The sequence below is a fragment of the Lactuca serriola genome, chromosome 8, assembly GCF_051521515.1.
Source record: "Lactuca serriola cultivar US96UC23 chromosome 8, Lser_US96UC23_V15, whole genome shotgun sequence".
In the NCBI taxonomy this organism is placed as follows: Eukaryota; Viridiplantae; Streptophyta; class Magnoliopsida; order Asterales; family Asteraceae; genus Lactuca; species Lactuca serriola.
The window spans coordinates 109259617-109272604 of record NC_136415.1 but is presented as its reverse complement, the minus strand read 5'-3'; the positions used below and the strand labels follow the sequence as shown (position 1 = coordinate 109272604).

At 34.7% G+C, this 12988-nt stretch overlaps 2 protein-coding genes across 6 annotated transcripts; one reads left to right on the top strand and one right to left on the bottom strand.

Moving 5' to 3' along the window:
* Positions 1–1908: 1908 nt before the first annotated feature.
* LOC145067265 (zinc finger BED domain-containing protein RICESLEEPER 1-like) lies at positions 1909–7692 on the bottom strand. Its single transcript, XM_079014445.1, has 3 exons — positions 7594–7692; positions 2006–4154; positions 1909–1940 (listed from the first exon to the last, which is right to left on the bottom strand). Exons 1-3 carry the CDS (start codon positions 7690–7692, stop codon positions 1909–1911), a joined length of 2280 nt encoding a protein of 759 aa, XP_078870571.1.
* LOC145069605 (uncharacterized) lies at positions 7168–12394 on the top strand. 5 transcript variants are annotated; one of them, XM_079016557.1, is made up of 5 exons: positions 7168–7438; positions 7523–9021; positions 9494–9631; positions 11412–12093; positions 12181–12394. In XM_079016557.1, exons 4-5 carry the CDS (start codon positions 11412–11414, stop codon positions 12204–12206), a joined length of 708 nt encoding a protein of 235 aa, XP_078872683.1. In that variant the 5' UTR covers positions 7168–7438; positions 7523–9021; positions 9494–9631; the 3' UTR covers positions 12207–12394. The 5 variants fall into 5 exon arrangements, with proteins under 5 accessions (XP_078872683.1, XP_078872687.1, XP_078872685.1 ...); XM_079016561.1 differs by lacking the exon at positions 9494–9631 and having other exon boundaries at positions 7569–7646; XM_079016559.1 differs by having other exon boundaries at positions 7569–9631.
* Positions 12395–12988: the final 594 nt, after the last annotated feature.

Genomic DNA, 12988 nt, shown 5'->3' with positions numbered 1-12988 from the left:
TATATATATATATATATATATATATATATAACAAAACACTCAATTCATTTCCCACATTTCCCACCGAACATACACCCATTTTGCTCTCAAAAGTCATCCAAAGATTCTTTCAATCTTCAAGTATTCTCACCCAGATCTTCATCCAATATTCAAATCTTCATATTTTTCCCAAGAACATTCATAAGTCCCTTCATATCTTTAAGTGTTTCACCAAGAACACACGCCACCAACATCATCACACCGAAAACACCCCCCCCCCCCCCCCAACCCCACCGAAAACTCTATTTTGCCCACCGAAAACATCCTTCAACATTTCCAATTATTCCAAATTAATTTTTGTAAGTGTTCCTTACATAATTAATTATTTAACACATTATTTAAATTGATATTTTATTAATTTAAATACGACGTCGAATATAATTATTTTTAGGATAACGTTATTAGCGCGTACGCTTACCCAAGGATAGTTTCTACAAGCTCGCTAATTCAAACACAAGCGCACATTTGAGGTGAGTTCATACCCCTACATTTTCAATGTTTTCAATATGTTTAGGGGGGATACAAGTAAAACACAAGGACTTTTGTGTTTATTCAAACATTATTTTTAAATAGTTTCAAAACCTTTACAATTATTTCAAACCGAGTATTCGCTACATTTCCTAAAAGTATTTCATATATTAACCCTTTTGTAATACGTCGAGCATAATGGTAAATCGTTTTCATACAAATAAATTGAAAATGTTTACATTACAATACAGAACATTACAGTTAAACTATAATCAGTATAGTTTGAGATTTACTGCACCATTTGCTAAGTACAATACATGGAACAAGAACATACAATCAAAACTATAAAAGGTCTAGTTTGGGGAACACTACTCTAATACACTGATACAAGTATACACTATTAAAATAATTATTGAAGTATAATTATTTTACACTACAAGGTACATTAATACAAGACAATACATACAGTTTTTAATACAAGAGAACACTACAACACTACATGTAAACTAGTTAATACAGGGTTGTGAGGCACTACTTCACTAGTATCCACTGGGATACAGAACTAAATCCTATACAGTAAAACCAGAGTCTCCTGGAGGGAGAGCGTGAGATTTGTGTATAGATCTATACGGGACTGACAATCCCACACCTTAATTGCTCGCTACAGTTAGGCCGGCAGGTCTGGGGTGACAAATGTCATAACTTTCGGACGCCTGAAGAATGTCGTAGAGGTCACTAGGTCATATCAAGCATGGTCATATGAAACTCACAACAATATAACTAACACATATGTTTACGGGATTAATACTACTTCAGTGATTTTATTTTGTTTAATAAAATTACAGTACCCTACGATACACTACTTTACACTAGGGGTGTTCGCGGTGCGGTGCGGTGCGGTTTTGAGGCAAAACCGCAAACCGTACCGCATATGCGGTTTGAGTTTTTTTGAAACCACAAACCGCACCACGAAGGTTTTAAACCGCGTTTTGCGGTGCGGTTTAATGCGGGCGGTTTGTGCGGTTTGTGGTTTAAATGCGGTTTATTGAACTGTGCAACTTTCATTTACAACCATGCAACAAAATCATATAACTAAGTATATTAAACGAGGTTGCCACCAAAATTCATAATATACTAAACATCTTCAAAAGTTAAAGTTTTAAATAGTAGAAATAACCAAAAGATATATTCCACATATTCACCAAAAGATATTTTCAATCTCCATTACACTATTGGATCTCCTTTCTTGTGATTTTCCATGTGAATTCTGCAAATATTAAACTTCAAAGTTTGTGAGCATGCAGTTAACTAAATTTTAATAATAACGTAATCATGAAAACAATTTTGACACTACCAAATACTTACCACATTTTAGCTTGTCTATTTACTCGTCAAAATATCTTAATCCAGATCAACAACTTCACTTACATTATCTACAAGACGATAAAATTTAAATTATATAAAAAAATAAATATAATGAAAAAATCAATTAATATACCTGAATCAGCATATTCATACGCATCTATATCCTCTAGTAGTGAACCCATGTCTAATGCCAAAGTTGAAGTTCTTAACCAATTTTGACAGCATATCAAAGCTTGCACCATGCTAGGATTCAAAGAGCTTCGGAACGAATCAAGCACCCTTCCTCCTGTACTAAAAGCTGACTCGGATGCTACGGTTGAAACTTGAATGGCGAGAACATCGCGAGCCATCATTGCCAATATAGGATATTTAGATGAAGATATTTTCCACCATTCCAGTATATCAAAATCTTTATTTTTTCTCTCCCCATCATTCCGTTCTTCCAAATACCTATCAAGCTCGTTTGATGTATCAAATGCCCCATCTTTCTCACACTCCTTTTCAAATTCGCTCTCAAACATATTAAATGAATCGTCATCATCGTCTTCAACCATGAAGTTATTCAACGTTGAACATTTTTCTGGAATAGATGACCCGCTTTGCGTTACGCCAACTTCTGGATTTCTCAGTTTAAATTCATCCGCATAGTGAGAGAACAACTTTAACAAACAACAATTCACAGAAGCGGTTATTGTGTCTACTTCTTTTAAACTATATAGCTTTTTCAAACACAATATCACAAATTTCATCTTATACCGAGGATCAAGAATAACAGCCACATAAAGAAGCACATTTTGTTTTTCCACACAACCCCAATACTTGTCGAATTTAGTCTTCATCTTAGAAGCCATATCTTTCAAGATTGACTGGTCACTAGCACATAATTTCAATATTCTCCCACGTACAGTACATATTTCATGAAAATAAGAATTTGCAGTAACAAATAAAGAGGCACTAAACTTGAGAGTAGCTTCGTAAAATATTTTCAAAAACTTACAAAAGATGGCACAGTTATCCCAATCTTTAGAAACTGGTGGTCCTATTAAACTCCTTCCATTTTGATCTTTATCACTAAAATATTTCACATAATGTTCATCTTCTTCTTCTAGCAACTTGAAAGCATCTAAATACTTTATTGCCCTATCCAACATTAAAAAGGTTGAGTTCCACCTTGTTGATACGTCCAAACAGATAATAGCCTTATCTTCTTTACAAGTACTATTCACACAATTCTGAAAACTTCCTAATCTAGCTGGAGATGCTCTGATATATCTAACCGCATTATGAACCGCAACTATAGAAGCATTTAATTCTTTCAACCCATCACCTACAACTAAGTTAAGAATATGTGCTGAACACCTCATGTGCACAAACTCTCCATTACAAATCGCAGTCTTCCATATTTGCAATCGTTTCTTGATGTGACTAATAGCCACATTATTAGAGGATGCATTATCAAGCGTTATGGCAAATACTTTCTCGATACCCCACTCCTTTAAGCACATCTCAATTGCTTTTCCTATCGTTTCTCCTTTGTGATTAGGAATTTGACAAAAATTCAAAATCCTTTTTTGCATTTTCCATTCATGATCTATAAAGTGTGCTGTCAACACCATATAGCAAACATTTTGAATAGAAGTCCATGTATCAGTGGTCAAAGAAACTCTTTGTGAATGTTTAAGAAAGTAATTCTTTAATTTTTTCTTCTCATCACGATATAAATTCTTGATATCCCTTGAAACTGTGGTGCGTGATGGTATATCGAACCTGGGGCATGCGACACTACAAAATAACTTAAAGCCTTCTTGCTCTACAAATCTAAATGACAATTCATCAAGGATAATCATCTTAACACATGCAAGCCTACAATCAGATTGGCTAAACCCAACAACCTTTAAATTAGTTCCTTCAACACTTCCACTCTTAGCCCCACACAACTTCTTCTGGAAAATCAAAGTTTTTTGTTTTTTATCTTCCATTCTGAGTGAATTTTCGTGTGGGCACTGATTAAGCAAATGATTCCTAAGGGTACTTGTTCCATATGCTCTGTCACCACCAGCATAAGACTTATCACAAAGCTTACATACAACCCTAGGAGCCTTTGGATCGTCATTGTTTTTAACAAAATGCTGCCAAACATCTGATTTTTTTCTTGATTTTTTCTTAGATTCTGGATGAGGTTTAGAAACATTACTAGAATCAAATGGAGGTGAACTCACTACATGTTCGGTAGAAACTGGAATTGATGATGGGGAGTCAATCTCTGGTGCACTTTTCTCCATCTACAGGAAAAACAAAACAAAAAATACAAATAAATAAAATCATAGCGTTATTGATCATTCAAATATATTGAAGTTACTAGAAAACTTCAAAAGGGATCAAAGGGAAGAAGAACAAACTGATTAATACCCTGTGTGATGTGTAACCCTTGATCGATTATGAATCACCGTTGCTTACTGAAACGGGAATCAAAGAAGAAAATATCAATTTTAAAGTAGAAGCGTCTTTGCGTCTTTGTGGTTATTCTTGATCAGTATGCCCTAATCCCTATGGTTTGGCCTTGCTTTTTTTTCAATTTGTATTGTAAAGAACCGACGTCTATTAGATATTTTCAAGTATATAATTTATTAGTTATAATAATTAATCATTTTTATTGTCTCTTTCTGCTTTTACTAGATGCATGCAACGTCTATTATATAATTCCAAAAATATAATTTATTAGTTGTAAGTTATAACTTACAATATTTATTCATTGTATTGTCTCTTTTTATTTTTTACATTCACATGTTAAACAAACAGGAAGTAAGAATTATTTACAACCACATGCTAAACTATTTTTTACAGCCACACGTTAAGTAATTTTTATAGCCACATATTATTGAGCTTTAACCATTTAGATAATTTGGTATAGTTAATAAAAATTCAAATATATATATATATATATATATATATATATATATATATATATATATATATATATATGGTCCAGTGCGGTGCGGTTTGAACCGCGGTTTTGAAACTATAAACCGCAAACCGCACCGCATAGTGCGGTTTGCAAAAATAACAAACCACGAACCGCACCACGAATGTCCAAAACCGCATTATGCGGTGCGGTGTGGTGCGGTGTGGGCGGTTTAAGCGGTTTGTGCGGTTTGGTGCACACCCCTACTTTACACTACAGTTAGGGGTACCCAGGCATTCTTACAAGGTTTTCATACAAACACTACAATGATACACTACTTTAAACTACAACTGGTGGTATCAGGACATTTATACAAGGGTTTTCATACAAATACAGTTACAATACACTATTTTCTAGTACTAAGTAAAACACTACAGTATACATTTTTAAGGAACATACAAGACTTAATTACATTCACTATAGAAAATATTGGATTTTCTAGAGAAACATACTAGCATATTCAAAGTACAAAGAAGAGTTTTCCATCACTAAAACATACTTATGAACTCACCAACTTAAATGTTGATACATTTTCAAAATAACTTGTATTCTCAAGGAACCAATAGACAGGTACACCCACAGGATTTTGAGAAAACGGAGCTTTATAGAGTCTTGTCTTTTATACTTTTGTTATACCTTTTGATGTCATATAAACTATGTTTTGAATAGATGTAAATACTATATTTTATCAATGTAATGGTTGTGTTTTCTTTGATTACTATTATACAATTGTTGTGATACTGTACATAACGTCCTCCGCCCCCGAACGTTTCCGCCGTTCTGGTTTGCGGGTGTGGCAACATCTTTTTCGTAAACAAAGTGGATATCGATCTTAATTCGTTTGATTCATTGATGTTGAACCAGATTAGTTAAAATCCAGACAACACTAACATTGTGGCAGTATATAATCATGGATTTGGTGGGTGAGGAGTGTAACTAAAAAGGAATATTAGGACACCAATAGGTTTCCACAACAACATTTTCCACCCTTGGATACTTGGCCTCGCCATTGGAACTATAAATGATACCCGAGAGTTTGGTGGACTAGCATAACACATAGTTACGAAAGAAAATACATAACCAAGTGTCTCATGTCATCGGAATTCACGTATCATAATCAAAATAAGTTATATGATCGATAGTAGGGGATATATGAAGTTATAGATTCTTGCTAAGAGTTCCACATTTGTATCTCAAAATACATTATAATGCACTAAAGTGTGCCTTAATGGGTTTTGCAAAACATATACTTATATGTTGAATATCCTATGAAAAATCGAGATTAATGAAGGTAAGATACTAAATGGAACCTTGTAATCTTATGTATAGTGTTGGATATATCAAGTAGAGTGTTTCAGGCATCTAGCTTGGAATGAGTTTGTAACATTCGTAATTTGGTAAGTTTCCTTTTAGCCCATTTAATGCAAATTGTTAACATTTTGGTCCCTAGCTAGTACGCTTAGCATACTAGCCCATTAGCTGATCGCGGGTCTGATCCTATTTGTGAAGAAGAATTATGGGTCTCATCAGATGTGTATTGACTATCGGTAGTCGAATAAGCTAACAATAAAGAACCGTTATCCACTCCCGATGATTGATGATTTTTTTGACCAGCTTTAGGGTGCATCTTGGTTTTCAAAGATAGATTTACGTTCAAGTTATCATCAGATGAAGGTCAGAGAGGAGGATGTGCAGAAGACGGCCTTGCAGACTTGTTATGGTCCTTACGAGTTTGCGGTGATGCCCTTCAGTCCCACAAATGCTCCAACCGCGTTCATGGATCTCATGAATCGTGTATGCAGGATAATGTTGGATCGGTCTGTGATTGTATTTATTGATGACATTCTGGTCTATTCCAAGATCCAGGTGTTACACGAGGAGCACTTGAGGGAGGTTTTAGAGACTCTGACGAGGGAGAGGCTTTTTGCAAAGTTCTTCAAGTGTGAGTTCTGGTTACGCGAGGTGTAGTTTCTGTTAAGGGTGTTTGCGATACGGTTTGAAACCGTAAAACCGACCAAAATTGTCAACGGTTTGGTTTTACGGTTTGTATTTTTCCTTATGGTTTGGCTTACAGTTTCTAATTTTTCAAACCGTAATGAACGGTTTGGCTTACGGTTTCTAATTTTTCAAAATGTATAAAACCGGACCGGACCGTAGGGTTTGTAATATATATTAATTATTTTTTTATATATATGTAATTATTATATTTATATTAATTTGTATATATATATATATATATATATATATATATATATATATATATATATATATATATATATATATATATATATATATATATATATATATATAATTACACAACCCAATTAGTTTGTTGCTTTGTTTTGTGAACTGTGAAGCCCAAGTGTAAAGTCTTCGATTAGAGTCTGTCCATTTTCATTCCAAGAGTCCAGACATGAGAAGAAGTCAAGAAACGAAGACCTAACCCTAATCGCAGTCGTTTGTTTTTTCAATTCTCGTTTCTCTGTCGTTCTCGTTCATACTTCATTTAAAAGCAATTGTCAACAACTGAGTAAAGCACCAGGCGCAACAGGTCAACGCCTCTGTCTGCAGTTCTCGTTGCTCTCTGCATCTCTGTTCGATAAGGTATGTTCTGACCTCTTGCTCGTGTTTTGTGTCCGAAATCACCGATGTTTCAAAAATCATTTGTTACTTCTACTCTGCATGCAGCTCTCGTTGCTCTCTCACCCAATTTATTTACTGGATTAACATTTAGGAAGAGGAATATCAATCACACCAACTGCAATCAGCTTCCCATTGATCAAATATTGTTGCTGAAAAGAACCAACTGCAGGTTCGTAGTTCCGCTTCTCGTCTAGAAGGTGGAATTCGTTTCTCATTCTTGTTCTTCCTTTCTAAACTGCATAACATCACACTTTTTGTTTGCTTAACTGGTTTACATGTACTGTTCCCTCCTATGAGTCATTTGACTTGTTTACAGGTACGGTTCCCTCCTCAGTTTCACATCTTTTAGTTTTCGTTCTGAAAAAGTCGATTGTCAATCTATTAAATGGAATCGCACTTTCTGATTGTTGGGATTATTTTGGAATAATGTTATTGATTGTGGATCATACGTTCTGATTGTTGGGTCTTTTTGGAATCTGTTAGATTAAAAAGTTTACTTGAATATTTTAAAGAATTGTCATCTCTAGTTGTAAATTACTCCATCTGTTCTTTATAGATAAGAACTATGTGATTCTTCATTGATTACTAACTTTTAGAGCTAAGAGGGTGATGATTTCTTTTCATTCGGGGTTTATGCAACGAGTTTGATGGCATATTCCTGGATTATTCACGACAATGTGCCACTCTTGATACAATGTCTAAGCTTTTTAAACTTGCTGAGGTAGGTTGCCTTTTTTCTCTTGATTGAGGATATTATAGTAATATCATCATTGTATAAAATACAAATCAAGGAAATTATGAGCTTGAGCCTTCAAAGACAAAAAAATATAAGTGTAGTATTTTCTGATCACCTCCTTTTTTTTCTAATGCAAGCAACACACAGCACCATCAGTCCCTCGTGCATCTCTCATTGAGTTTACATTTATTAATTGTTTTTTAATTCCTAGTCTAGTTGTATACACCTTTATGTGTTGTAATTCTTTTGGTTCATAATGGATGGTGGTGTTTTATTTTGAATTCAGATTTTGATGAGTGAGAAACTTAATGTGATAAAGATCAGCAAAAAGTTAATGTCATTGGACTAAAATGGGCCTAAAAATCCCAAATCGTGAAACCAAACCGGATCCAAACCGTTAGTAACGGTTTGTTTTTGTTTGGTTTTAATTTTGAACAGTTCGGATTTGGTTTTCGCTTGACAAAAACCGTAACTAACGGTTTGGCTTTGGTTTGACCTAAAAATCGGACCGTGAACACTCCTAGTTTTTGGGGCACCTTGTCAACCAAAACGGTATTATGGTCGATCCGGACAAGGTTGAGGTCGTGATGAGGTGGGAGGTTACGAGATCTCCATCTGAGATTCAGAATTTCCTTGGGTTGGCAGGTTCTTATCATAGGTTCATTCGAGATTTCTCCAATATAGCAACTCCTATGAATCAGTTGACGAAGAAGACCACACTTTTCGATGGGGACCTGAGTAGCAGACAACTTCTGAGACCATGAGGCAGAAACTTGTTGGATTAGTGTCTAAGTCCATAACTATTTTGGTATGTACTTGACCCGATGATGCATGGTCCTTTTAGGTTGCCTTCACCAAAGCAACTTGATAGGATTAATTATGGAGAGAGAGAGGATTAATTATGATTTAGTAATATATTATGAGAATAATATATTAAAGGAGAAATCATATTGTTTAATTAATATTAGTCAATAATTAATTAAGAATTAATTTTGTGGCTAAAAGACATTACTTAAACTTAAGGGACTATAACTGTCAATTGTATAATAGTTGAATATTGGGCTAATGGACTCCATATTAGAGGGGTGGACGAATTCTATGGGGAAACCCATTAGAAATCTTCCAAGGCCTCTAAGGAGGGAGTCCATGGGCTGCTTAGGGCCTAAGCAGTCAAATTAGGGTTTCCTTGTTAGATAACCCTAATAGCCTCACTATTTACGGACCCCTAGGGCACCAAAAACGTATCCAACTAACTCCTTAGGGTTTCTACACGTTTTTAGGTGCCTCCTCTCTTCTCATTCTTCATCCTCTTGCTCTTGGTGTTTGTGAGTCATTAGAGGAGTGACACTTGTGACTCTAAGCTTTCTAAAGCCATTACAAGGAGGATTTGAGATTCTTATTGCTACATAACAATCAAGGTAAGATCTAAACCCTATTATTATGTTAATATTGATTATCACATGCTAGATCTAGGGTTTAAAGTCTTGAATGAATTGCATGTACAATAGAAAACCTAGATCCAAGCATTAGGGTTTGCATGAGCACATAGGATGTTCTTATGGCTAAAATCCATCAGTGGTATCAGATCCATGATTGGTTTCTATTGTATTGATGCCTTGTTTATTTATTCAAGCCTTAAAAATTGTTTTTGTGCCCCTGACTGATGGACTCGGCGAGTTCCATTGTGGACTCGACGAGTTCATAGTGGAACTCGGCGAGTTAGAGCGTCAGTTAGAGCAGATTTCGGGATTTCTTGCTGTTTTGCTTGAGGATACTTGCCTTAATTTCTTTGGGTCATTAATATCCGAATTTTATCATATATTTGAGTATATTCTTGACCAAACAAAAGATAATTACCATTTGTTTGAATGATAATTTCCTTATATGATAATAATTGATTATTTGAATTAAATTGGTAAATTGTCTTGCAAGTAATATTGACTATGTCAAATTTAGATAATCATTAAATTAATTGTTTAATTTAAATTATTTGCTATTTGAGCCTTTGTGTTTTGAAAAGTTTCAAAACTTGCCCTCAAGTTTTGGAATTTAAATTTTTGATTAAAATGTTTGATTTTGAGATATTTAAATTCTAAACCCTAATGATTTGAAATGTTTCAAAACTTTCCCTCAAGTTTTGGAATTTAAATTTTAATTAAAAAGTTTAATTTTTTAAATGTTAAATTCTAAAACCCTAAGTTTTGAAAAAGTTCAAATTGCACCCTTATGGTTTTGTTAAATTAATTAAGTGTATAATTAAAAGAGAGTTAATAAATCCATAGTGATATGGTTTACATTTAATTAAATTAAAAGTATAATTTATTAAATTAGACCACCTAGTATTTTAAAAGTGTAAAATACACCCTTATACTATATATAACATTAAAAGTCTAATATTATAAGCGTATAACTTAAACTGCTAGTCTTACCATTAGTAGGCCTCATTCACGAAGCTGGTCTATAAGGGGTGTTTAAGGAAATTGCCTATAAAATGGCGATTGAAGGGGTATCCACTCTTACCCACCGCACTCTTGACTAGTGGAGGGTCGTTAGCCGAACGGGTAGGATAGGGCAAACCCTTTCCATTAAAAGTATAATCAAGTATAAAGTAACTAAATGTTTTATACAAAATTCCTAATCTTAGTTACTTTAGGCAAAAGTGAATTTGATGCAATTCCATGAAATTACACTCTGTACCCTTGCAAAGATGTTAGTGCAGCGTGTGTGGTCAACCGACACACTAAATGGTTCTAAGCAAAGGTTGCAAAGGGTGACTTAAATGTTTGTCATAGTTCGGTGGAGCGTGTGTGGTTAACTGGCACATTGAATAGGTGACTGTAACATTGGGGGCACCATGTAAGTTTGCATGGTTATTCACACCATGTTTTGTGATCCTCGGCATCCCAGTCACAAATCGAGGGGCATATCGAGATTTAAACATGCCATTGAAAAGTTCAATGAATCTCAAAGGATCTAGGAGTTTTTCAATACATTTAAAACTTAATCTCTTTTTCGTTTTTATGGTGGAAAATTAGTGAATCGTCATTCACTTACCTTCAAATGTTCTGCAATTTGGGTTATGGTATCCTTCTCCAAAGTTGTGGAATATTAGGTTGGGTCCTAGCCTTAATATCTCATTTGGGTGATTTATTAAGGACTCAATCAATCAACTAACTTGAATTTTCTCCCGTTTTGTAGATGTCAAAGTATGACAACTATGGTCTTCCCAAATTCTGTGGAACAAGCTTTCCACATGAAGATGATATTCCACGATTCGATCGAGGAACACGAGATCATACTTCACTTCCTCCACCTCCTCCTATTGTTCTCCCTAACCCACAAGTTCAAAGGCTTGAAAAGTTCAAACTCACTCAAGCCCTTTTGGCAAGTAAGCATGAAGAAGGAAAGTCAGTGTGTGCACATGTCTTAGAGATGAAGTCACACATTGATAGGTTAAGAATGTTGGGATCCGCTGTCTGTGAGGAGCTGGCTATAGACTGGGTTCTTCAGTCACTTCCTGACTCATATAGTGAGTTCGTAAGAGAGTACTATATGATGAACCACGACGTGACCCTCATTGATCTCACCTATATGCTTATTGCTGTTGAATCAACAATGATTTGGTGCATTGGAAAAGAAAAGTTGATTGGTGGATCTACCTTCCAGACCTCTATGGATATAGGCAATGGCAACGAAAGGCATGCCATGGTCGAAAAGTTTGATCATAAGAGAAAGGCAAAGTCTGAAATAGTTCTGTGTGCTGTTCCAAAAGAGTCAATTTGCTTTTATTGCCAAGAGAAGGGGCATTGGAGACGAAGCTGTCCAGTCTACCTGAGAGATCTAAGAGATGGGAGAGTCAAGACGTTTGGCTCTACTTCAGGTAAAATCCACTATCTAACTCCATTAAGTTCCTATTCATTAATTCTTAATACATAATGTGATAAGATTACATTCGAATGTTTTGCAGGATCAATGAAAAGAGAGGAAGCTTGATGGAAGAGCAAGATGAGTCTGATCATGAAGAAATAGATCACGATCGCATGGATTCAAAGATCAGATTTTGATCTTAGAAAGTTATGATAGAGTTGTTAGGAGTATTTGATTACATAGTTTTTCAGTTGATTTTGCATTGTAAGGACATGTTTTCCGCTGCTTTTATGAGTAAAATAAATTTTGATTTATCTTATTTATGTATATCCTTGCAATAAAACCGTTGTGAAAAATTGATGTTTGTGTATTTCTATAAATGGATGTGATTCTTAGTTATGTTATGGTAGTGTCAAAATTTTCTAAGTAAGGAAAGATTCCCATCACCCAAGTTTCAATTGGACAGAAACTTGGAATCATATGATTTGAATCATGTGATGTATGGAAATCTTGGTACTTAGGAAATTAAGACTAATTCCTTGATCACACAAGTATGTGAGTCAAGTAAAGGACTAAAGGAATAGAACATAATGTTGTGCACTAGTTAAGTCCACCATAAATAACAATAAGACTATTCGTCATAATTTACTAAAAGTATAGTAAATGTGGTTATACTTACAAGATTAAGTGTAATTCTGAATCATTGAAAAGTTTCAATGAATAGCAGAACGAATAAGAAGAATCAATGAAGGCAGAAAGATAAAAGTTTCTCCAATCTAAGAAGAAGGGAGAGTACTTTTGTATCAGGTTTTATGATCATTCTAATGATTAAGAACCATATCATAAATGATCCTTTAAGGACATCTTAGTGCACTGGTATGGCTAAGAAGAGGAATCAGAAATTGTTG

Coding starts and splice junctions, on each gene's coding strand:
- LOC145067265 (XM_079014445.1), bottom strand. CDS start 7,692: ATGAGAAACGAATTCCACCTTCTAGACGAGAAGCGGAACTACGAACCT. Junction 4,155..7,593: donor TCAATGGGAAGCTGATTGCA/GTTGGTGTGATT, acceptor TTTTTCCTGTAG/ATGGAGAAAAGTGCACCAGA. Junction 1,941..2,005: donor GTATGAATATGCTGATTCAG/GTATATTAATTG, acceptor ATCGTCTTGTAG/ATAATGTAAGTGAAGTTGTT.
- LOC145069605 (XM_079016561.1), top strand. CDS start 11,412: ATGTCAAAGTATGACAACTATGGTCTTCCCAAATTCTGTGGAACAAGC. Junction 12,094..12,180: donor GACGTTTGGCTCTACTTCAG/GTAAAATCCACT, acceptor AATGTTTTGCAG/GATCAATGAAAAGAGAGGAA.